The sequence below is a fragment of the Barbus barbus genome (assembly GCF_936440315.1).
Source record: "Barbus barbus genome assembly, chromosome: 33".
Classification (NCBI taxonomy): Eukaryota; Metazoa; Chordata; class Actinopteri; order Cypriniformes; family Cyprinidae; genus Barbus; species Barbus barbus.
Window position 1 is genome coordinate 2,332,936 of NC_136761.1, and position 27,065 is coordinate 2,360,000.

The window sequence follows — 27,065 nt, forward strand, 5'->3', positions numbered from 1 at the left end:
GCCTCCTTTATCCAATAGAATCGACGACAGCGAATTAGTTACGATCGTTTATTTTGAGTCATGACGTATAAATTGGCTATATTCCTCTGTTTTAATTTAAATATGTATACCATCATTTCTAGCTCATATTTTTCCTTTTTAGGATTTTTTAAAATTAATGATTTATGCTTTTAGCTGATTTGTTTGCATTGAGGAAGAAAAGGCAGCTGTATGCATCTCTGAAATGAACTATTATACTGAATTATATTGAAAAAGTTTAATAGCTTTCACCAATTTGTGGTTTAGTTGTACACTACTTTATATCAATTATACTAAACGATCAAAACAAGACAAAGACATCTTTTACATGCCTTTTTATTAACCAATAATATTAGGAAATGACAGTATATATATATATATATATATATATATATATATATATATATATATATATATATATATATATATATATATATATATATATATCTATCAGTGTTGTCAGGTTTGTTTATGTAGCAGAGTGTTGCACAAGGTGTGGTGATAATGGAGAGATGACTACGCCACCCAGGGAAATACTACACCCTCAAGGAAACAGGTTCAGTTCTACTGAATAAACGAGCGAGAGACGTGGGTATGAAAAGATACTTTGAAAAAAAAAGAAACAGGGCTGTGGCCAACTGGTATCAACCTCCTAAAGAAGCACAAGTTTCAGTTATCACACACTATCAGTGCACACGTTCACACACTCACACAATACCCAGTGAAATCACTGTTGGTGATCGACACGGCACCCGGTGACAAGACAGCACCACCACCTCATACGTGTGGAACATCTGCCTCCTGCATTGTTTGTTGGACACATCACCTGCAATTAAATAAGCCAGATCAACTTAATAAACCACACAAAATGGACTACACACAGATCAGAGGAAAATAAACAACCAAATCACACGTCTAAATGAATAAGGTCACCAGGCATTCAGCATTTAATGTATAGAGGACAATGAGGCCTTAGATTAACAGATGTTAAAATATAAAGCCAAGATGAACCATCCAACAGAGAAAAACTAATAATGCATAAAAGAAATTAAATAGATACACAAAATAAACAAATCAACAAGGAACAAGACAGCAGCGTATCTTCGGGTACTGATGTTCAGACTAAAACACACGCACTGCAGCAGGAACCCTCCAACACGTTACAAGAAAGAGAGACAATAACGTGTCTTTAAATAAAGGGAATCCAAATATATAAAACCAGTCACTCTTAAGTGAAGTGAAGTGACATACAGCCAAGTATAGTGACCCATACTCAGAATTCGTGCTCTGCATTTAACCCATCCAACGTGAACACACACAGCAGTGAACACACACACACACACACACACAGCAGTGAACACACACACACCGTGAACACACACAGCAGTGAACACACACACACCGTGAACACACACAGCAGTGAACGCACACACACAGCAGTGAACACACACACACAGCAGTGAACGCACACACACCGTGAACACACACAGCAGTGAACACACACACACCGTGAACACACACAGCAGTGAACGCACACACACAGCAGTGAACACACACACCGTGAACACACACAGCAGTGAACACACACCCGGAGCAGTGGGCAGCATTTATGCTGCAGTGCCCGGGGAGCAGTTGGGGGTTCGGTGTCTTGCTCAAGGGCACCTCAGTCGTGGTATTGAGGGTGGAGAGAGCGCTGGACATTCATGAGTTGGGTGTTAACAGTGCTATGAAATAATATTTATGATTTAGTGCTGTATAAATAAAACTGAATTGAATTAACCATAAATGCAGATCTGCTTGATTGTGATTTATTTTTTATTAATTGTCAACCAAATGGGTCCATTCAAAACCTTTATAAAGTCCTCCTTCCTCTGTAAACTATCTTCTAATGTCTGACACAACACATGCACCACAGGCCCAGCGGACAACTTCTGTATGCTGTCATTATTGATTGTGTTATACCAATGGCATCAACAAGTGTTACTTATAGGTAGTCATGACCTAAATAGAGTTAACTTCTAGAGTTAACTGTTTTAATATTAAAATCTTTAACTATGTATTTATACATGTATACAAGTATTTAGCTTAGAGTAATAAAACTGCCCTAAAACATGTGTCTGCTGGCCTGGAGAAGTCTATGCTCTGTAGCACATATGTGTTCAGACAAAAAGCCTCAAAGCCTGGGTGTAGAGTCAGACACTGCACATCAAGTGTGGGGGTCACATTCTCCACTGGGACCCAGTATGTAACGTATCTAACTCCCTGCAGCACTGACTTTCCTCAGCTGTGACCATGGCCTCGCATTTCCCACACAAGCACCTATGAATCAAAAACCTGTTTATCTCTCTTTCCTGCGGTGATAAGAAACCACTATCACGTAACGTTAGTGTCGGATATTAACGAGTGTGACACGCCTGATCAACTTATTAGTTTCTATTACTGGTAATATCAATACTAGCATTGCTATTAGCTAACGTGTGTATATCTGTAAGCTAACACTGATCTCTCACCAAACACCTGCCCTGTTCTCCTCACATCAACTCAATCTGTCTTCTCTGACCGCTGTTCTGTCTAATCCTGGCCTGTCCTGCTCTCTTAGCTGCATAGCAGGCTCATAACTGTATCTGTGGTCCGTCATACGAGTGTAAACACACATTTAACATTTCCTCAGCGTCCGAACTGTCATTGCGATCCATTGTTTTCCTGTGGTTTAAATGGACCGCACAAGTAAAATTCTCTCACAAAAACGACTCCAGAAGCCTTAATAGCGTATTTTAAAGAAAATCTAGTTCCTACAGTATTTTTCTATCGACTCACTGGAGTCTCTAACCTGCAATGCCCTTTAAAATCTAACAATCAAATAATTCCTAGATTTACTTTCATAATTTTCACGACTCCCACATGCATGTGATGTCTCCAGTGCAGCAGGCAAGCTGGGAATATAGAAAAGCTTACATTCAGCAGATAGAAACATTGCATTATATTGATTTTGTCAGATGATCTGAACACCGTTGTGTAAGTTGTGGCTTTACTTTACTCTGGCATTACATCCCTCTGATCAACATGTGCATTATATTACTATAATTAAAAATCTTTTTGGAAAATTAAACAGTTTCTTACAAACTTAAGTGATTTGATAAAATACGTAATGAAATATAATCGTATATATGGGTAACGGAAAAAATACTTCAAGCTACACATGACAATTAATGAGATTAATACAACACTTCTGCTTGAATGTCACTATTGAGTGTTTATAATCACTTCTGACTGCCATCCAATGTGGATTTTGGTCAAATGATGAGGCAGAAATATGTTATTCGTAACATTCTAGAAGAATTATATGTGGAAGATACACAGTTACAACTTCTGTGGCGCGTGAAGAAAAAGGAATGTAACTAGTAGTGTAACTAATTACTTCTGCCAGAGAGTAATAAGTAACAATATTACTTTTGAAAGGAGTAATAATAGTAATGAGTAATATATTACATTATAGCCCAACACTGGTCACAAGCCTCCTGGTTTTCATCCACAATATCTTAAAATGTGTTCCGAGGACAAACAAAGCTTTCACGGGTTCGGAACGATATGGGGGTAAGTGATTAATGACAAAATCTGCATTTTGCGGTGGAGTATTCCTTTAATAATGTGCATGCACGTGCTAGATTGATTTAGAAGTAATTCACAGTATGCTTTTAATGTACACTGAGCATCAGTTTATGAAACACATTGAGACTGTATTGTTAATAAATGAACATACATCGTTAGAGTACAGTATTTATTAAAGTAGTTTTTGTTTCTCTATCAGGTATAGCTAAACATTGGGCAGTTCTTCCATACTTTGTTGTCATTGCCTAACAATACAATGTGTGTGTGTGTGTGTGTGTGTGTCTCATCTTGCCAGATTTCCCTTCCAAAATAACAGAACAAGATGCTTTATTACATTCACTTGTGACATTTGCGAAGACATGGTATGAAGACACTAATATTTGGCTTGACGATTTAATTCATTTCACTTCCTCGTGACCTGTACAGTCATCCTATCAAAACCATGTGGCTTCATGTGATACTGGACAACATGCAGATGCTTGACCTTGCACAGCCATCTGGAGGAAGCACATCATCTGTCACATGTGGCAGCATCACTCTTCAGTTTTTTACTACATGTATTGTCATATTTAATATACTTGTAGTATTTTATCATTGTCCAAAAGTGCTACAAACCTTTGAGGTGGTGATGTGAGAGGCAGACCAGAGAGATGTTTAATTGAGCTCAAATTCACACAGACACTGTTCCAAGCTGATGTTGTTTAAAGGTCAGATTCAAGTGTCATGAGGTCAAATAATATGCAATAGGTGTTTTGTTGTTGTTTTTAAATAAATCATTTTATGCCATTACTCTACACAATGTTTCAGTTTTGTCTGCAAAGATGATGTTTAATTGACAATCATCACATTAGATTTATACATTTAATTTGAACGAAGTAGAAAATTAGTTAAGCAAACATACACTTTAAAGTTGGGCATAACTCACAAGATGCTGGGCAGAGAAGCTGAGTGAATGTAAATAAAAAGCTGTGGAATACTGAACAATAGTTGAATGAATGAATTTATGTATGTATTTTTACACTGTGAACGTTTAAACTTGAAAACCTGCAGAATCAATGAGCAAATTTACCCTGTTTTTATGCCCTCTGTTTTCCACGCACATCTCATTTCATCTGAGCATGTCCTTCACTGAACTGTTGTCCTCTAGACTGGACTATTGTAATGCACTGCTAGGTGGTTGTCCTGCATCTTCAATAAACAAGCTACAGATAGTCCAAAATGCAGCGGCTAGAGTTCTTACCAGATCAAGAAAATATGATCATATTACCCCAATTTTACAGTCTCTGCACTGGCTACCTATTCAGTTCCGTATCATTTACAAAATATTATTACTTGCCTATAAGGCCCTAAATGGTTTAGCTCCTGCGTATCTAACTTGTCTTCTACCACGCTATAATCCAACCCGCTCCCTAAGGTCGCAAAACTCTGGACTTTTGGTAGTACCTAGCATAGCAAAGTCCACTAAAGGAGGTATTGCTTTTTCACATTTGGCTCCCAAACTCTGGAATAGCCTTCCTGATAACGTTCGGGGTTCAGACACACTCTCTCTGTTTAAATCTAGATTAAAGACACATCTCTTTAGCCAAGCATTCACATAATGCATCTTATAATCTTGTACTGCAGTTATATCTGATCAAATGTACATTATTATTATTCTTTAGCTTGGGTTGAACAAATCATTTTTGCTTAGATGGAACAGCAGCTATGCTAATTATGTCTCTATTTGTTTCTCTGTTGATTAACATCCCGTGATAACTAGGAAAGACAGAAGCTTCAGTCTGGATCCAACCCTTAAATGATCTGAGATGACCGAACACCTGAGAAAAGATAATGCCAACCCCTCAGAGGACTCAACGCTCAGACAACATACAGAATTACCACATTGTGCCATAAGTTAAATATATTAAGGTTCTGCAATATATAAATATATTGTGGAAACTTAAATTCCTGTAGAGCTGTTTTGCAACGATTGAAACCTAAAAAGCGCTATACAAATAAACTTGAACTTGAACTGTTGTCTCTTTGGTAAGCTGGCAACACTAACTTGATTATATTTTATTAGTGGCAAAATTATTCAGTGTGGTGTGAACAAAATAACTGATAAAATGATGTAAAAACATAAAATATATATTGTTACAATAAATGTTCATAGTTTTAGATAGCAAGTCTAGGTCTGGCACAACGGTAAAACAAAGTCTCTATATAAAAGGCATTTAAAGATAAGTCCAAATACTGGTCAAATGTTTCCAGTAAATGTGCATTCACACGCGATGAACAGTAACAAGTTCATCTATTTGTTGAAAGCAACTGGAACAATAACGTAGGCCACTAGTAAATAAAGCTGAAAAAGACTAGCCTGTTTTAACGCATAGGCCTACTGCGTGCTGAGCTGTCTCCGTCCGCTGATCTGATGGGCGCCATACTGTAATCAAGGTAACGAGAACGGATTTACAACAAGTACAAAATATATACATTTGTGACTTTAAATAGGCTAAAGAACCGCTGAAATATAAAAAGCGCAGACTGTTTAGGTAAGAATGGGTACGCTTACCCTGTATTGTCAGATAGATAGACTGATGCCTGATTGTTATAATGCTTTACTTCTGTCTTGTTATATTTAGCATTAATAATTGCAGACTATTGTTATACTGACAGACAGACAGATAGAGTTGTGAAATGTTGCCATTTCTGAGCAATATGGCAGGTCTGAGAATGATCCTATCATGCTTTGCCGTGAAAAAGAGAAAGTCCTATTATCTTACATGAATATTCTGGCCTGCTGAGAATTCATCATTAACTGCCATTTTGTGGAACCAGAAAGCTGCCACCTCTCTGATCTGTTCCAGCTGACCTTTGAACTCTGTTCAACACGACTAATTCATTCAACATCCAGCCCTCAATGATAATTGCAGAGCTGCTAGGGAAAGTAGTGTTTGGTAGATAGCCAAGTGCTGAACGGCAAAGATGGGCTTCCAAAATAAAGCAATAATGGACAGTTCACGCCTGTCATTTTCACCTAATAATTCTGTAAGGATTAAATGCAAAAGTCTTTCAGCTTCTTAAAAAAAAAAAAAAAAAAAACTGTAATCTTAGTCTGCCTGTAATTCTTAGGTTTTCCTTAAAGTCTTTATAGCTAAGTCTAATATGCTTTATATAATTTTGGTTTCTTTTCATCTTTCGAGCTGTGGTATTGGCCGTTTCAGACATAATGTTTTGATATTTTGACAAAATATTGGATAGCTCAAACAGACATCTCTATCAGTGTTTACTTTTACATGGGCTTAATAAAACTTTAGTTAAAGAACAGGCTGTGAAGAGTTACTTATGATCTTGGCAAACTAGTGTTGCGTATTAATAATGTGGCGTGATCTTTGCCAGTTGAGACTGCTATCATCCATTTTGCATTTGACCTTTCACCCTGAAACATTCTGAAAGACAAATAAATGAAAATAAATATATAACATTTTCCAGTCATGATGTGTGATTTCTTAAAGGGCATGCTTAATGATATTAGAGTTCAAGAAGTGAAGATCACCAAAGTAAGTACAGTATTTAAAGACTGTTGACATTTAATCATCAGACAGAACTTTCAAACAATACATATTTTGCACCATTGGAGAAACATTGGCATGTGAAGACAAACATGTAGTGGATATGGAGTTAAAGGAAAGTGTTTGAGCGCAAACACACTCAAAGGAAGCAATGATCGCCCTCAGGTCAGGGGCAGTGCAAATCAAACGATAAGCATTGGCTAGTTAGGATCCTCATAAGCCAGAACCATATCAGTTATTTATGCAGACAGTACAGTATCTGAAGAGGGCCACACAGACGGGACTCAAACATACCTTTCAAACGGGCCAACTTCAAATTCAAAAGGATTACTCGCCCACTTACAATACAATACGATACTGCGACGCCATATCTAGAGGAAAACAAGGCAATAGCTTTCACAGCACAGTCTCATCATCTGAAAACAGCCTCGTGTGTTTATGGTAATACATTATACATATTTCATACTAGGTTTGACAAGTCTTAAACAATACTGACCTCAGCAGTCTCTTCCTAAATATTTACAGAGAGAGAGGTATCAAAATGTCTTTATACTGCATCACAATGCAAAGGAAATCCAGACTGCTCGCTATTGGCCACAGGAAAACAGCCACAGTCTGAATCAGTCATGGGGGATTAAAACAAGCTCAATAAAAATATCAGCCAAAGACAGTGATATAGAGGAGAAATGCATAGGATTGACCTGTTACCGACTCAGTATGGAGACTTGTATTAATGGTGCCCCCCCACACACACCCACAACACACACACCTCTCTGTTTGAATTAGATGAATGTGTCTCGAAACATATACATCACCCCAAAATCAAAGGGAATTCATAAAAGGAATTTTATTGTGTATGATAAACAAAAAACCTGTTGTATTTTGTGATATTATAATTAAGCACATTTCCCGTCCAGTTCTCATTACTGTAATGCATCCAGATATTTGAATTGGTAGTTTTGCTGTTAAAGTTCTTATTAAAGTCTCGTTATTGCTATACTGATTTTTTTTTATTATTGTTATTTGAATCATTTATTGATTTACCGCGCTGCTTTTAATTCGAGATTAAAGGTAGGATAGCAAATACTAGCAAAAAGTATAAATGCTTCACAATTTACACATAATAAATACAAATTTGCATTTTCACATGTTTTCATATATAAGTATTAAAAATAATATGTTCATGAACAGGCTTATTTTAATCTCACTTTGTTTTTGGGGTGAAGTATGATTTGGACATGTCCAAGTTTTCAAAGATTTATCCCACTATGTGAAGAAAAAAAAACAGAAACATCCTAGAAACACCTCCTACTAAGATATTGGTATGTCATATTTCATCAGAGATGTCCATGTGTTCTCATCAAAGCATGATAATAATCAGTCCAGCAGGTCTATGACATCTGGAAATGCCAGTGATTGTCCCGTGGCTCTCCTTTTCATAAAAGATGAGCAATAGACTTGATCAGATTCAGCATGAGTTGTAAGTAATCAGCAATACAAGAAAGTCCTCCCTCTTCCCAATATATTTGGCTCTCTAAAAACAGGCTGTTCTGGAATGATCCAGGGTTCGGAATGCAGTCATCTCATTCAAGGACTGGTGCGTTCTTTAAACATGATGCTAAAGTCAATCAGGATCCCACTAGTACAAGAAACAAGAAGCCAATGCTAGTGTTAAAACAGATGAGCAAATAACACGGAGCAGATTCAATGCTAGATTACTAGATCTTTATCCTGAGTAGTGTTGCTAGGATCACTATTGTGAAGGACCAGATCATTTTGAGAAATGAAATGCTAAATAACTTACCCTACCTATGAGCTAATAGTAATTAACTAACAGTATTAACACCAATAGTAATAGTGATGCTTGCTTCAACCCTAAAATGCATACTCACCAAGTATCCATCTCCTCCGGTGATTATGATTCCGTCCTAATAATGACTGAAGGTCCATTTTCATCTGAAAATAACATTGGATTGGAGAGAGTTAACACTCGTTTAAAAATCCCTCTAACAGCAGCTTTCTTTCAACAATATAAATGGAAACACATGATGCTCACATTTACTATTAACTATGACTTTTGCCTCAAACTCCTAATTACTGCTTATTAACGGTCAGTAAGGTTGTTGTTAAGGTTAGATATTGGGTAGAGTATGCTCATGCAGAATATATGCTTTATAAGTACTAATAAACAGCCAGGCATGCTAATAAGCAACTAGTTAATCGTGAGAATTGGTCCCTATACTAAAGTGTTACCCAAATGACTAAATATCGAATGATACTGAACTCAAACTTCCATAAACCCGGTATTGTTAAAGGCACTGTATGTAGTTTTGAACACGCGCAGGTTGCCAGTTTAACAACAGAACCAACAGAAACAAGCACACATGACGATGAATGAAATCAGATCCGTTGTGTTTTATGCCAACTGGCAACCCGGGGGGCCGGAATACAATTGGGTAAACTGCCAGTGGGTGGGTTTCACAAACCATAACACATCTAGTCTGATAGTCACTCTGTAAAGCTGAGATTGCATTAAGCGTCTGAAATCCCACACTTCTTTTTTGCCAGTTAAATAAGTACATCATCCAGGTATCTGAAGTGCACTTCTTATTCTTAAATGGCAAAATTATCAGATGTTCCAAAATTACTCACATAATGACAATGAAGTGCAATGAAGTTGCAGAAGAACTGACATTTAGTGGCACATTTAGTATATCAGATGTGCCTGAAGTACAAAATTACATATTCATACTTGCAAACTCACAAGAGGTCAAAAAGATGACATAGTTCGTAACTGAACCCTTGTAGGGGGGTCTGGGGGCACACCCCCAAGAAGATTTGTTTGGAGAATTTAACATCTAAATGAAGCGTTCTGGTGCACTCGGACAACAAAATAAAGGAAAAAGACAACATATGCAACAAACTCCATCTTTCCACTGCAGAGGAAACAGAAGCTGCATCTGAAGTGGCATTAGATGTACTTACACAGACTGTTTGATGAAGCTGAGGTGCATAAATGCATTTACACCACAAAATTTCAGATGCATGAATAATTTTATAAGATTAATGTTTGAAATATTTTTTAACATACAAGTTAAAAATGTTGGGAAAAAACAATACTTTTAAATATAAAACCAAAGCACCAGTAGATGGCAGTAAATGACTTTTAATGAGCGAGTCATTAGTCTTTCATTCAAACGGCTGATTCGTTCAAAGTGACTTCTGTCTTTATGAATGGGTTACGGAATCATTGACTCACTTGATTCGTTCAAAAATGTGGATTCATTCAGTAACGAAACACTGCTGTGTTGCTTGAAGACACAAAACAGTTCTGCTGTGGCTTTGATTGAAACTTAGTCAGCAAACTTGAGCAAAAACAGTCAATATTGTAATACAAATCCTGAACTTTGTGTCTGCCTCACTGACGATGAAGAAGATCCATGAGGCGTATTCATTTTGAAGCAGCAGGCGCAGACCGACCGGCGTTTAACATCAAAGTTCCCTGAGATTGATTCGAAAGCATGCGGAGCCGCCTGCTCTCTGTAGCTCTCGCGGTGCTTTGATCGTTCTGCATGGTGCTGCTTCAAGTCGAACCGAGAAAGGGCAGGGCTCGCAAAATCGCTAGCCCGACATCCCGGGGCTATTGTGTTTTCCAGTCGGGCTACCAAAATGCATCACTGCCCTGCCCGACGGGCTACCTTAAATACAGGGCTCCCACGCAGTGTTCCCCGAAGCTGAGAGCGCTCTTCTTCCACCGCGGCGCGCAGAAGAAATAATGTGTTGGGAAAAAATGAGTTGGGAAGCCATTTGATTGAATGCCGCCAATAAAAGGGAAAGAATAGCAATGCTCGAGCAAACCGCTGTAGAGCTGATGTCACGACAGAGTTAGAGCCGGTTTCATAGAAAGAGAACGATATGAAAGAGTTGCTGTAGAAACTGAATACTTCAATAGTTGTGATGCGCTCAACACGAGAGACAACATGAAATAAAACATCCTCGTATTAAAGAAGAGTGGCTTGATTAAGTGCTGGAAATAGCGGAGGATGGGTAACAAAACTCTGAAACATGTTCAGTCACACACAAGAGTATTGTACAAACTGTACTTCATAACCATGTTTAGACAGATATAGAAGAATTCATATGTTCACGTTTTTATACACTCACCTAAAGGATTATTAGGAACACCTGTTCAATTTCTCATTAATGCAATTATCTAATCAACCAATCACATGGCAGTTGCTTCAATGAATTTAGGGGTGTGGTCCTGGTCAAGACAATCTCCTGAACTCCAAACTGAATGTCAGAATGGGAAAGAAAGGTGATTTAAGCAATTTTGAGCGTGGCATGGTTGTTGGTGCCAGACGGGCCGGTCTGAGTATTTCACAATCTGCTCAGTTACTGGGATTTTCACGCACAACCATTTCTAGGGTTTACAAAGAATGGTGTGAAAAGGGAAAAACATCCAGTATGCGGCAGTCCTGGGGGCGAAAATGCCTTGTTGATGCTAGAGGTCAGAGGAGAATGGGCCGACTGATTCAAGCTGATAGAAGAGCAACTTTGACTGAAATAACCACTCGTTACAACCGAGGTATGCAGCAAAGCATTTGTGAAGCCACAACACGCACAACCTTGAGGCGGATGGGCAACAACAGCAGAAGACCCCACCGGGTACCACTCATCTCCACTACAAATAGGAAAAAGAGGCTACAATTTGCACGAGCTCACCAAAGTTGGACGGTTGAAGACTGGAAAAATGTTGCCTGGTCTGATGAGTCTCGATTTCTGTTGAGACATTCAGATGGTAGAGTCAGAATTTGGCGTAAACAGAATGAGAACATGGATCCATCATGCCTTGTTACCACTGTGCAGGTTGGTGGTGGTGGTGTAATGGTGTGGGGGATGTTTTCTTGGCACACTTTAGGCCCCTTAGTGCCAATTGGGCATCGTTTAAATGCCACGGCCTACCTGAGCATTGTTTCTGACCATGTCCATCCCTTTATGACCACCATGTACCCATCCTCTGATGGCTACTTCCAGCAGGATAATGCACCATGTCACAAAGCTCGAATCATTTCAAATTGGTTTCTTGAACATGACAATGAGTTCACTGTACTAAAATGGCCCCCACAGTCACCAGATCTCAACCCAATAGAGCATCTTTGGGATGTGGTGGAACGGGAGCTTCGTGCCCTGGATGTGCATCCCACAAATCTCCATCAACTGCAAGATGCTATCCTATCAATATGGGCCAACATTTCTAAAGAATGCTTTCAGCACCTTGTTGAATCAATGCCACGTAGAATTAAGGCAGTTCTGAAGGCGAAAGGGGGTCAAACACAGTATTAGTATGGTGTTCCTAATAATCCTTTAGGTGAGTGTATTTAACTTACAGATCTCAGCTTAAGTTTTGGTTCAGTTTGTATTCTATTCTATTCTATCAGTTGAAATAGTTTGTTTTGATAATATATTATGTTAGGGCTATATTATAAACCTGATTAATAATTGACCTTGTTTTTGAGTCTCTTGCTCATCAAGGCTGTATTCATTTCAAAAATACAGAAAAAAAACAGTGATATAGTGAAATATTATTGCAATTTCTAATATTGGTTCCCTATTTTAATACCTATACTATAAAATAGTATTTATTCCTGAGATCAAAGCTGTATTTCAGCATCATTACTCCAGCAGTGTCCCATGATCCTTCAGAAATCATACTAATATGCTGATTTATTATCAGTGTTGAAACTGTTCTGCTGATTCATATTTATTTGGAACCGGTTTATTTTTTCTTTGATTCTTTGATTAATAAAAAGTTTAAAAGAACAGCATTTATTCAAAATAGAAATATTTTCTAACAATAGAAGTCTTTATTATAAATGTTATCCATTTAACACATCCTTGCTGAATAAAGTTTAAATTTATTTAAACTTTTTTTGAAGTATCTTTAAAAAAGGAAAACATTTCTGACCCCAAACTTTTGAATAGTTTATATTGTAACAAAATCTCTATTATAACTAAACACTGTTCTTTTTAACTTTTTATTTTTTAAATATCACAGGTCCCAAAAAATACAGTATAAAAAATAAAATAAAAAATCAATACAACATTGATTATAAATCAGCGTATTAGAATGACTTCTAAAGGATCATGTGACTCTGAAAATACTGCTTTGCTTCACAGGAATTAATTACATTTGAAAGTATATTAAAATAGAAAACATTTAGTTTAAATTGCAATAATATTTCAGAGTATTATTTAGTGAAATAATATTCAGTATGTTTTATCAAATAGACACAGTCTCGATGAGCAAAAGAAACGTCTTTCTTGATCCAAACTGTTGAGCTGCAGTGTATTGTTCAGGAAACATGTTTCTCAGGAAACCTAAAATATACATCATTTAGTCACATCAAGCGTCAAATCAGACATAAATAGCTCATTAAAGTTGTGATATAAAGAATGCTTTTGCTCAGGTGCCAGAAATGTCAACCCAATAGAGAAAAGTTTTGCTCAGCAAGAAAACAAATGAGAGGAGCATTGCTCCCACGGGTCCTTAAATTTGATAAACAACTAAACTGAAGAGTTTTTAAGCCTTAGACAGTTTTAAATACGTCAAATGGTATAAGAAATTATTTTTCTAGTTAAATTAATTTTCGGGCTACCAAAATCTGAAGAGTACCTGCCCGAAGGGATACCAGGGATTTTGAAATTTTGCGAGCCCTGAAGGGACTTTGGTCGAACACACTCCTGTCTACGAGCTTGCAATTTCTCTCTCTCTCTCTCTGCCCAGACACCCCCCCCCCCCCCCCCCCCTCCAAACGATTCACATAAATGACATATTTTGATTCAAAACTGAATTTCGCCAAAAAGCGACTAGTTTGCAGGTATGCATATTAAGTTTAGTTGCTGTATTTAAAGATGTATTTCAAGTTGAATGCAATCTCACCTGCGCTTTCTTCATCTGATCCACCGTCCTCCATCCACTTCCCCTCATTGGCCAATAGAGGATTCTCAGATTCACGCAGGGTCCTCAGCGGGAAATAATGCCCATCACCCTGACTATGACAGACAAACACAGGGGAAATATTTACACTAACAGTCAAAAGTTTTTGAACACTAAGATTTTTAATGTTTTTTAAAGAAGTCTCTTCTGCTCACCAAGCCTGCATTTATTTGATCCAATGTACAGCAAAACAGAAAAATGTTGAAATATTTTTACTATTTAAAGTAACTGTTTTCTATTTGAACATATCTTAAAATGTGATTTATTTCTGTGATTTCAAAGCTGAATTTTTAGCATCATCTTCAGTGTCACATGATCCTCTCAGAAATCACTCATATTCTGATGATTTGGTGCTCAGAAAATTTATTATTATTATTATTGTTGTTGAAAACAGCAGAGTAGAATTTTTTTCAGGTTTCTTTGATGAATAGAAAGTTCAGAAGAACAGCATTTATCTGAAATAGAAATCTTTTGTAACAAATCACTTTATCATCACTTTTCATCAATGTAAAGCATCCTTGCTAAAAATAAGTATTCATTTCTATTAATCAAAGTTACATTTATGCATGTTAGAGAATAAGTTGAATATGGCTTTATTCTGCCTTATTACTCTCTAAGAAGCTGCTCTCATTGTGTGTGTAACCATGCCCGATAGGGTCTAGGGCCGAGGCAACCTTGACGTAAGATAAGTGTTTCTCTGCGTATGTGTGTTAGTATCTGTCTGTACAGGGAGAAGCTCAGACAGTCCCAGGACAAACGTTCTGCTGCCGATGTCCAGCGGATCAGATATACGTCTTTGGAGAGACGTATTGCGTCGTACTTCTGATCACTCGTCACCTAAATAGTCATCATCAGGAGATATGCTTCAAGCTTGCGTCCATATGTGGAAATTGTCTAAGTTTATCTAGGTTTTAGAACCAATCAGAATTGTGATGACTTATGCATTGATGCAATTAGCAAGCTCTGTTAGGGTATAACTGCTGGTGTTTTGAATTGTAAAGCAGAGGGTTGTGCTTGACTTGTGCAGATGAAAAAGCAAACTATTTCTTCAGTAAATTTCTTTAACCATTTAATTATGACTCTGGGTCTTTGTTCATCATACCTGGTCCATGGGATTTTACTGTTAATCCCCAACAGATCAAATAAATGCAGTCTCGATGAGCAAAAGAGAAAAAAACATAAAAAATATGACTTCAAAAACTTTTGACTGGTAGTGTCCATTAGGGGTTTTTTATAGTGCGGTTGTTGTAAATTTGTGTGCAATGTGATGTTATTTTAAAGTGTATATTCATTTATATACTACCAAAAAAGAAAGAAGGAAGAAGAAAGAAGTTCTGCTCACCAAGGCAGCTGCATTTATTTGATCAAAAATACAGTAATCTAAAATACCGTAATAGATACAGTAACATTGTGTTTAATGCTGCTTTATATTTTTGTGGAAATATTTTAAATGATTTTATCTGTCTGATATTTTTTAAGATTCTTTGATGAATACAAAGTATTTATTTGAAATATGAATCCTTTGTAACATTATAAATGTCTTTAGTGTAAATGTTGATCAGTTTAATGCATTCTCTCACCCATTCAGACTGGGAGCAGTTCTGACATGAGCTCACCTTGTGAACACTGGAATAAACCAGAGCTTGTTATCCTCTCCAAACACCTGCTGGAGGTTTCTGCTGAGCCCAACATTAAAGCCATTCCTGTCAGGCCCGTTCTGAAACACCGGTGCAGAAAACGCCTCTGAAAAACAGGAACGTTCACTGAGGTTAAACAGTCCACACCAGAAATATGAGCCACATAAATCACTTCTGCTAACCAAAGGTCAAGATCAAAATGTAGCAAACAGTATACGGTTTCATGAAATTTCTGCTTCTTGAAGAAATACAATGAAAGGGTAAAGAACCCAGCAATTCAGCATAAGAAGAAAGGCTTTCTCACCTAGCGTGGATCTGTTTTTAGCCACCAACCAGCAGTGATAGCCAAACAGGAACATGAGACTGACAAAAAACATGAGCGCCACAAACAACAGGAAGAGCACGTGGAATTTCGCCGGGCCATTGGGAAGTTCTCCCTAACAAAAAAACGCAAAGAAACTTTTGAAATGTACACATTTCACATCAGAGCAACCCTAAACGTTTTTATTTTTCAAAAATGCATTTCACTGCACCAAACTATGCAAATATCATTGTACGTGCCCTTAAACGGATAATCATTATTTATAACTGAATTATCATTTTGACTGAATTATCCCTTTAAAGGCAGGGTATGCAATTAGTCAAAAACGTTTTAGAAAACTGAGTCGGGGCCGAGTCCCAAAACAATCTTGTAGCCGATCAGCAGTAAGGGGTCTACTCATGATGTGGAGCAGAGAGCGTTCAGTGCACAGCTGAGCCGAGCGACAGAAAGATAGAGATGGCAGATAACAAACAAGAGGAAAACGTCTGCGGAACGATAAGGCAAGTAAGACCCGTGTAAATATGGGATCAGCTTTCCAGCGCAGGAGAGAACTCAAGGAGTGGAATGCCTGCGATCGGACGTCGAGGTTGCTTTGTTTCTTAACACCGTATCTACACCAAACCAGACATACCGCGGCGCAACAGCTAAAGCCTGCCTACACTGGACGCGTGTATTTCATCCGAGAATATAGTTGTATAAAACTCAAATCTGCGGTTTATTTATAAAAACAGCGTCTATTTGAAAATGTGCTTCGCTGATTTCGGAGCCGTGAGTTCCACGCGATCACCGAGGAGCATAACCTCGGCTAGTCCTTCTGACATTTGCCGCTGGCTCTGATGTCTCTGTAGTGGATAAACAGAATTTGTTTTGGATAAATCTAACAGGTAATCTTTGGTCTTTATTCTATTGTTCTATTAATATGATTAAATGAAAAGAGGCAGTGGTGTTGATATATTTCGTCTGTAAATACAGATTGCAGCAGCCAAGGCGAGCTGACTGATGTTATCAAGTACGCTGCTCTTTGCAGAATTACCGGACTTGCGTCGTTCCGTCCGCGGGGCTCTCGATTCTAATTCGTGAAGTCCGAACTACTGAGGATGCAAGTCCGAAATTTGCGTACTTGGTATTGAGAAACATGTGCAGACCTAACGTTATGTCACCAGACTATTTGCCTAATCTTCTCGGTAGTTTAGACCGCGATGGAAACGCAGACAGCAACAGGTCTGGGTACTAATCACAGAACTAATCGTTGCCTGGGTTGCGTAGGCTACGTATATGTGGGGCGGAGCTATCAAAATAGGGGCGAGACCCTTTTGGGGCATGTTTGGGGGCATGTTTGTTTTGGTGATTTCAAATATCAACATTGGCTTCCAGAATTTACTGACACTGCCTTTAAAGTTTGTGAGATCGATTTCCTAAAACACTACATTCAAATTTGAGCATCATATCAATAAAGAAATCAGCCAGAGCTGTTCAGGTGCACCAGAGCATAGAAGAGTGAGGTTTAGGGACCAAACTCATTCATATGTTTATGTATGTGAATTTATTTATGTATATGTACCATATTGGCCCAAATATAAGTTGACCCTCCTTTTTCCAGATGAAAACCAAATTTTGTTGGTTATTTTTCTCTCTGTAAAACACATTTTTTCTTAAATTATTTTCATATTGCATATTTCAGTAACACTTTATTTTACGGTTACACCTATTAGTTGCTTATTAGCATGCATATTACTAGAATATTAGTCATTTATTAGTAGTAATTAAGCACATATTAATGTCTTATTCTACATCCCTAATCCTACACAATACCTAAACTTAACAACTACCTTACTAACTATTAATAAGCAGCAAATTAGGAATTTATTAAGGGAAAAGTCGAAGTTAATAGTTAAAAAGTGTTCATATTTTTCCTATTTTAGTTTTGAAAGTATGGTAAACAATGGTCATGTACCAACAATGACATTTAAAAATATACACTTTACAAAAATAACAGGTAGCCCATCTGAATTATATAACATTTAGGCTATCCATCTAATAGTAGCCTACTAAAATGTCATTAACAGTAGAAGTGAAATCTTATTGTAGTCTTCAAATCTGGGTACTGTCTGACATTTAAAATCACTTACAGAGGAAGTGTGGTCCCATCAGGCTAACATGACAGTCACGACTCATGCTGCTGTAAGCTTCTCTTTTGTTTTCACAAACACACATTACATTATTTCATGGCACACTCGTTTTATGCAGGTTTGGCGCAACCTATTGTTGTACGTGTAATGTATTATTGACAAGTCAATGTCTAGACCCTGAATATAAGACGAATATTTCCACATAAAAAACATCGTCTTATATTCGGGTCAATACGGCATGTTTGAATTGCATTAAAAACTTTCAAATGTTACTGTGGCGTATGCATGTGTTTTAAGTGCTGCTCTGAATAATGATATTGCAGGAATACTGCTGTTGGTCAAAAACACTGCATTATGTGCATGCTTATAGTTAATACAGTCAATATAATATGAGCTCCATCAAAACGTCTTGCTGAAACTTACCACCCAGAACTTGAGGAAGTACTGAAACACTGTTGATGCAACGAACACGCAGTAGATCATGGAGTAAGACAGGAACAGCAGAAAGAACTTGTAGTTGGAGAATCCCACACAGTTGTTAACCCTGAAGAGCACATCATTCAAAGAGGTCACATATCCAGACTGTACAAAATATAATGTAATGTTGATTATGAGATAAGATTAACACAAATGGGAACAAAAGATTGCTTGATTCATAATATAATAAGTTACCATTTACCAAGGACAATGGTGATCCATTTTCAAAACACATCTACAAAAACACAGGAACATAGTGAAATCAAGTCGTGTTGCTCAAGCGTCCTGTAACTTTAATTAAAATAGGTGTTTTGTGTAGAGAGCCCTGTGCTGGACTTACGTTTCACAGACGGAGCAGTGGTGACAGCGGTCCGGCTTTATCACCTGACAGCGATCACAGAACCTGATAGCTACAGACACGGAGATAAAGAAGATCACATCCGATCGCATCTTGGACTGGCAAACACTGGCTGTGGAAATGTGCACGTAACTAACCATGTTTCCATCCAAAGATGCGAATTAAACTTATGCGCAAAACTGGAATATCGTAGAAAACATTTGCAAATAAAGGCGAGACACAGCCATAGTAATAGTACTAATAGTTATCGCCTTACTTATCTAAATGTTAGGTTTAGATATGCAAATGAGTGTATTTAATGAAATAATCGCTAATTTCCCTAAATTTCTAGTACAGATATCTAAACACTACATGATGTCAGTTTCAAAATTCTTGTTTTTTTTGACATATTAGAGTCAAATGTTTTTACAGAGGGAGTTTTGGGCATCTCATTTTTGTCACTCTATAATTGCTTAGAACATTTACATTTATTCATTTAGCTGACGCTTTTATCCAAAGCGACTTACAATTGCTATATATGTCAGAGGTCGCACGCCTCTGGAGCAACTAGGGGTTAAGTGTCTTGCTCAGGGACACATTGGTGTCTCACAGTGGATTCGAACCCGGGTCTCTCACACCAAAGGCATGTGTCTTATCCACTGCGCCATCACCACCCCGAATGGACAGAAAACACTATTTTCACAACTTTGGAGGGAGGGAGGGGGGGGGGGGGGGGGGGGATACAATGTAATATATATTCAAGCAAATTACATATGAACAAATCCCTCTGTAAAAACCTTCAGGATATAGACTATAGGAATAAAAATGTAAAGTCTGGTGTGTGTAAGTGCTACTGAAGTGGAGATTTATGGCTCAGTGTAGGACAAAAAACTCATTTTGAGAAAAATATGCATTGTAATCGAAATCTATTGACACAGATAAAGCGCTAGAAAAGAAACACTTAACAGTGTCTTTTGGATGTTTTCTTTCCACTAGTCTGAAAAAATACATTATGAAAAACCAAAAAGCCCAAAATCTCAAACTTGACAGGTGCATGGAAAAACAGTGTTTTTGCCTGCAGTGTCTCCCCTAAAGCACCGTTTCCATCCAACGAGTCAAAGAGAACCACACTATCACTTCCTGGTAAACTGTGGCACTAAATATCACTAAGAAACTAGGAGAAGCCACTGAACATAATCATTTTCATATGTGATATAAATGACTTGTGTGTCAGAGCGAGCAGACCAAACACAATAAATGCAGTCATTGCTTTCGGAGGCGGATGCTGCTGTTTGGGAACGCAGTTGTGCGAGACAATTATATGATAGACTTTGCTCAGGCTTTTCAGAACGACCAAAACAATACATATAGGTGCTGTGAACGAGATCAGTCCGCTGCTAGTCAACTTATCCCGACTCATAGCGCAGAGTCACATGACTTTTTCGATGCGCAAGGTGGAATTTATTCAGTAAATGTGTTTATATGCATTTCTTCTTATGGGACAAAAAGTTTATCCTACTCAAAAGTTTTTTGTGCATATTTTTTTAATTTATGCACATCCATACAGCGTTTTTTTTATCCGATATTCCAAAATGCGCATAAGCATAGGTGGATGGAACCACAGGTGTCTGTTACCTCCTGACTGAGCGCGCGTGAAGATGGGGAGTTTCTTGGCGATGTCTGCGAGAATCTGCTTCTGAGCATCTGGCCTTTCTTCCATCTCATACCTCTCTTTATCACTGTATGATAAATGGAACTAGAGAGAAGAAAAAATATAAAGAAATTCAAAGGAAATTGATTTTTTGCCTTGTGATGTTTTAATGACAACCAACAGTTGTCATTTTTATTTATTTGTTTATTATTGTTATTTTTTGTAATTCTTATTATTCCCAAAAGGTGATTCAGGGGCCGGTTACATAACAGATTTAGACTAGTCTTACAAGTTAGTCATCTTATTATTATCATTTTTTTCTTTAAGACTGGTCTTTTTTTTTTTAATTCAGTTACAGAAAAGTCTAATTTCAATCCAAAAATAAGACTGATTAAGTATGAGTTTGACCTTAATTAGGTTAATTAATTAGTTAACCTTTAGCCTACTGCTAGACGGTCAAACTCCAACTTAAGACACTCTCTTAACATAGAGGCTAAGTTTATGCAACTGGCCCCAAAAACTGCAGAAATACAGTAACAAAAGTTTGTCTGTTTTTTCAGCTGCTTACACACATTTTCAAACTTTGCCTCTTTTTTTTCAAAACTTCACACACAAATCAAGAATTGCACACACAAAATGCCTCACATCTCATGCAAAATGAAGCACTGCATTCAAAATATCACTAAAAAGCAAACATTTGCAAGCACTTTTGCCATAACATTAATTCCTGTTAGATTTGTGTGTGCTACAGAGAGAATTGTGTGCTGTGTTTTGCAAAAAGTGTTTAATGAAACTGAAAACTGATTCGAAGGCAGATCTGGTGTGTGCTTCTCAGAAACTGTGTGACAAGTAAAGATTTTGTGTGTAAGCAGTTGAAAATAAGTAATTATAAAAATTACGCGAAAAAAATGAGTAATCAAAGAATTTGGGGTTGAATATGAACTACAAATAAGCCGGGCTTACTTCAGTTATTCTGACATATAGTTGATTTGACTAACTGAAATAAGCCTGTCTTATTTGGTAAACTTGTTTAATGAAACAGGCCACAGTCTGATTCTTATAAACACTATTTTAGAAACAAACTCAATAAATCCCAGGCACCTTTTTAGACGGAGAAGATGGTGGAGTAAAGATGGCCTTCCAATACGTCCAACAGAACATTATGAAGCAGACATGGAATATCAACAAATACGCCACTGTGGAAAAACACACATTATAACAGGTCATTTCTGTCATCGCTGACACACAGAACCACACTTGCACACTTTATTTTGAGTGATTTGTGGATGTTGTGGCCGAGAGAACACCACTGAGAGATGTGTGAACACCACATTTCAACAAAAGCCCATTCCCAAGCTCAGGTAGGTTAGTCTAGATCACTCACCTCTCTCCAGATGATTAGTGAGGGTCACTGAAAAACACAGAATCAGGATCAGAAACATCCTGGCTGTGTCTCAAAGCCCTGTGACTGGCCTAACTAGGCAGAAATGACTCAAACCACGGCCTGTTTAGTGTCTAGTCAGGCAGCTCACTAGGTTTTGAGACACAGTCCATGTAAATAACGCAATATCAGAGGGATTTAAAAGAGCCAAAGACTCAAACCGATTTATTTTGTGCGATAATAACAAAAACAAACCGACGAACCACTGTGGACTGAACATGATACTTCCTTCTTACAGACGAACAAACATTAGCCCTATTGAAATGAGTCAACTGTGAAATCTTACCGAAGCACAGCTCAAAGACATAGGCGTAATAAGACCAGAGAACCACAGAGGAGATGATAATAACTGGAATCCAGGAGAAAATCCTCTGACAACATCTGAGTGCTCTCGACAGAGCCATGATCAGCCCGCTCTGGGATCAGCTAGCGCGCCTGTCTATCTAAACTACAGCTCTCCTCATCCGCAGCTAGAGCGACCCGCTCTGGCATCCACTAGTACGCCTGCTCATCTCCTACAACACGATCCCTTGATGAACAGCTACTGTGTGTCACAGCAAGTGCACTTCATAGCAAGCCATGGCACTGAATAACTTTGTGCAAAATGTCTTTGCGAAATGAATCACTGTGGCCAAGCACACTAAACTCTGCACAATGAGAACAACATCATATGAATTAAGTCGTTTAAATACGAGAACTGCAAAAAAAAAAAAAAAAAAAACTATACAAATAAATTGTTAAAATATAAGTAAATACGTTGTATCTTTATATTTTATTTATTTGTAGCACATACGTTTTTAACAACACTTTATTTGTATTTTTATTTATTTATTTGAATTGTCATAACGGGTATGGAGTGTAAATTGATTAGAACATTTAAAGCATTTTAATTTCTATCTATCTAAATCAACAGCAGTTCAGAGCATGAAAAGACAATGCAGAAAAGCTGAGCGGATGTGGCAGAAGACGAAACTCGAAATCCACTATAGCATCTATAAAGACAGCCTTCATGCTTTCAATGTGGAACTAGCCACAGCTAGACAGACCTTCTTCTCAAACCTTATAAACAGTAACTTAAACAACACTGTTGACACTGCGACTGTTGAGAGACTGACAAACCCCCCAAGTCAGATTCCCAGTGAAATGCTCTCCGACAGCAAATGCAATGAGTTTGCTTCCTTCTTTTCTGAGAAGATCAATAATATCAGAAAGGCGATTGGCACATCCTCAAGTTATGCAGAGGTCATAGTGACAGTGTGTTGTCACTATGTATAAGAACACAGTGTGTTTTTAAAGAAATTGATAACAAAATTTTGGAAGAAATAGTACAGCACCTTAAATCTTCAACCTGCTATCTTGACACACTTCCCACATCCTTTTTCAAAAATGTGCTTAACTGTTTAGAAGCAGATCTCTTAGAAGTGGTGAACTCCTCACTTCTTTCTGGGACTTTTCCAAACTCCCTTAAAACTGCAGTTGTTAAGCCCCTTCTGAAAAAGCGCAATCTTGATAACACCATGTTGAGCAACTATAGACCCATATCAAATCTTCCTTTCATAGGTAAGATAATTGAAAAGGTAGTTTCTAATCAGCTGAACAACTACTTAAAGTCAAATGGATACCTGGACAATTTTCAATCTGGTTTCCGAGCACATCACAGCACAGAGACAGCACTCGTTAAGATAATAAATGATATTCGCGTCAATTCTGATTCTGGCAAAATATCAGTGCTGGTACTACTAGATCTTAGTGCTGCGTTTGACACTGTCGATCATAACATACTTTTAGAGCAGGGGTGGGGAACGTCCGGCCTCCGGGCCGTATGCGGCCCGCGAGACAGTTTGATCCGGCCCATCAGTCAATTCAAAATCCCCCCTCCTCCCTCAGGAAGAGAGAGAGAGAAAAAAAAGCTACACAGCAATTAATTTTCCTGTGATAGAAAAATGACAGATATATATATAAAAAAATTGAAATATAATATTATAGATAATTTATAATTATATGAAATAGGGTTGCCTGTCTGGGTCACAGTCAGCGTGAACGTGAAACATGCACGTAACGTTCACGGTTGTCGTCGCTGATAAGCATCATGGCGACAGGCAAGAAAAGAAAAGTAGATGCAGAATGTCGTGCTTTTCAAGAAAAATGGACAAACGATTATTTTTTTGTTGAAGTCAAAGGCAAGCCAGTCTGCCTAGTTTGCGGAGATGCGCTTGCAGTGATGAAAAAGGCCAATCTCGAGCGTCATTACAGCTCGAAGCATGCTAAACTGATTGAGTTGCAAGGACAAATGCGCTTGGATAAAGTTAACACTCTTCGGCGGAGTTTGAGTGCCCAACAAGCAGTTTTCACAAGACCGCATTCTGACAGGGAGAACGTTATTCATGCAAGTTTTGTGGTGAGCGAGCTAATAGCAAAGAAACTGAGACCTCATTCAGAAGGAGAGTTCGTGAAAGAGTGTCTTGTTGCCGCTGCGGAGCTGCTTGCACCAGACAAAATAAAACTCTTCCAAAGTGTCAGTTTATCTCGAAGAACTGTCGCAGAACGGATTACTGATATGGCTCAAGACATTGAAACAACACTGAATGACACTGCAAAAAAATTCCAGTTTTTCTCTCTGGCCTGCGATGAAACAACGGACATAACTAATACCGCCCAACTAGCCATCTTTGTGCGTGGAATTACTGCTGAGTTTGAAACGACAGAGGAATTGCTGTCTTTGCAATCCATGCATGGCACTACCAAAGGTGAGGATTTGTTTGAGCAAGTTGTTTTGGCAATGAATAAATTTGAATTACCATTTGAAAAGTTAAGTGGCCTTGCCACAGATGGAGCGCCAGCCATGCTTGGCTCGCAAAAGGGATTAACTGCATTGGTCAAAAAAGAAATGAGTCGTCTCAATCTTGATCCAAGTGATTTAATTGTATGCCACTGTATCATACATCAAGAGAGTCTGTGTGCACATTCCCTGAAGCTCCAGAGTGTAATGACAACTGTTGTTTCCACCATAAATTTCATCAAAAGCAGAGGGCTAAACAGCCGCCAGTTCAAAGAGTTACTGAGTGATCTTGAGTCCGAGTATGGAGATCTGGTTTACCATTGTGAGGTGCGATGGCTGAGTCGTGCAGATATGCTTTCACGGTTTTACAATTTGAGGGAAGAAGTAAAACAATTCATGGAGATTAAGGGAAAACCTGTTGTGGAACTCAGTGAAGACAAGTGGCTGTGTGATTTGGCCTTTATGGTGGACATAACCAAGCACCTGTCAGAGCTGAATGTCAAGCTCCAAGGTCCGAACCAGCTTCTCAGCTCTCTGCTTTCAAACGTGAAATCATTTGAGGCGAAATTAAAGCTGTGGCAATTGCAACTGGAAACGGGTAACACTGTGCATTTTCCTACTCTACAAGAACAAAAGCCTGCTATGACAGCTGAGTATGCTGGTGAGTGTGCAAAACTGCATCAGGCATTTGGCGAGAGGTTTCAGGACATGAAAAGTAAACAAAATGAACTGAACATATTTGCTACGCCATTTAATGTGGAACCATCTGAAGTACCTGACAACCTACAACATGAAATAATTGAGCTGCAAAGCAATGACGAGCTCAAAGCAAAGTACAACAACCTCCCTCTGCTTGAGTTCTATAAACTGTATGTACGTTCTGAGGATTTTCCCATTCTGAGGAGACATGCACTGAAGTTTGCATCTCTGTTTGGGACAACCTACTGCTGTGAGCAGTTCTTTTCAAAACTGACTCTTGCAAAGACTCGATTCCGCTCAAGACTGACTGACCCAAACTTGGAAAACCAGCTGCGAGTAGCATCGTCATCACTGCCATCTAACATCAGACACCTCGCCAAAGAGAAGCAGTTCCAACCATCGCATTAGAGAGGTTAGTGATATATGTTCAAAAATTTAGAATGGCCCTTAAAGGATGTTACAAAAATGTAAATGGCCCTTGATAGAAAAAAGGTTCCCCACCCCTGTTTTAGAGAGACTGGAAAACTGGGTCGGGCTTTCTGGGATGGCACTCAAATGGTTCAGGTCATACTTAGAAGGGAGAGGTTATTATGTGAGTATAGGAGAGCATAAGTCTAAGTGGACGGCCATGACATGTGGAGTCCCACAAGGCTCAATTCTTGCACCGCTCTTGTTTAACCTGTATATGCTCCCACTAAGTCAGATAATGAGGAAGAACCAAATTGCCTATTACAGCTATGCTGATGATACCCAGATTTACCTAGCCTTATCTCCAAATGACTACAGCCCCATTGACTCCCTCTGCCAATGCATTGATGAAATTAACAGTTGGATGTGCCAGAACTTTCTTCAGTTAAACAAGGAGAAAACTGAAATCATTGCATTTGGAAACAAAGATGAAGTTCTCAAGGTAAATGCTCTAGGGGTCAAACAACTAAAAATCAAGTCAGAAATCTTGGGGTGATTCTGGAGACAGACCTTAGTTTCAGTAGTCATGTCAAAGCAATAACTAAATCAGCATACTATCATCTCAAAAACATTGCAAGAATTAGATGTTTTGTTTCCAGTCAAGACTTGGAGAAACTTGTTCATGCCTTTATCACCAGTAGGGTGGATTACTGTAATGGTCTCCTCACCGGCCTTCCCAAGAAGACCATTAGACAGCTGCAGCTCATCCAGAATGCTGCTGCCAGGATTCTGACTAGAACCAGAAAATCTGAGCATATCACACCAGTCCTCAGGTCCTTACACTGGCTTCCAGCTACATTTAGGATTGATTTTAAAGTACTTTTACTCGTTTATAAGTCACTCAATGGCCCAGGACCTAAATATATTGCTGATATGCTCACTGAATATATACCGAACAGACCACTCAGATCATTAGGATCGAGTCAGTTAGAAATACCAAGGGTTCA

General features: G+C 38.2%; 2 protein-coding genes across 3 annotated transcripts; one reads left to right on the forward strand and one right to left on the reverse strand.

Annotated features, from left to right (window-relative positions):
• Positions 1-7,169: 7,169 nt before the first annotated feature.
• On the reverse strand, positions 7,170-22,617 carry LOC306853202 (palmitoyltransferase ZDHHC15B). 2 transcript variants are annotated; one of them, XM_079390432.1, is made up of 12 exons: positions 22,459-22,617; positions 22,116-22,142; positions 21,833-21,927; positions 20,716-20,836; positions 19,084-19,153; positions 18,946-18,978; positions 18,690-18,810; positions 16,120-16,252; positions 15,795-15,921; positions 14,122-14,234; positions 9,071-9,134; positions 7,170-8,817 (listed from the first exon to the last, which is right to left on the reverse strand). In XM_079390432.1, exons 1-11 carry the CDS (start codon positions 22,574-22,576, stop codon positions 9,094-9,096), a joined length of 999 nt encoding a protein of 332 aa, XP_079246558.1. In that variant the 5' UTR covers positions 22,577-22,617; the 3' UTR covers positions 7,170-8,817; positions 9,071-9,093. The 2 variants fall into 2 exon arrangements, with proteins under 2 accessions (XP_079246558.1, XP_079246557.1); XM_079390431.1 differs by having other exon boundaries at positions 19,084-19,213; positions 22,459-22,585.
• A 1,644-nt stretch (positions 22,618-24,261) lies between these two features.
• On the forward strand, positions 24,262-26,058 carry LOC306852904 (general transcription factor II-I repeat domain-containing protein 2A-like; the record flags this gene model as incomplete). The annotated part of the gene is made up of 1 exon (XM_079390023.1): positions 24,262-26,058. The coding sequence occupies one exon, from the start codon at positions 24,262-24,264 to the stop codon at positions 26,056-26,058; it is 1,797 nt and encodes a 598-aa protein (XP_079246149.1).
• Positions 26,059-27,065: the final 1,007 nt, after the last annotated feature.

Bases quoted from the DNA above. Each gene is read 5' to 3' on its own strand.
- LOC306853202 (XM_079390431.1), bottom strand. From the start codon at position 22,576: ATGGCTCTGTCGAGAGCACTCAGATGTTGTCAGAGGATTTTCTCCTGG. The intron at 18,811-18,945 runs GTAAATGGTAAC...TGTGCTCTTCAG, and splicing joins ATGGATCACCATTGTCCTTG to GGTTAACAACTGTGTGGGAT. The intron at 16,253-18,689 runs GTAAGTTTCAGC...TTTTTTTGTTAG, and splicing joins ACTTCCTCAAGTTCTGGGTG to GGAGAACTTCCCAATGGCCC.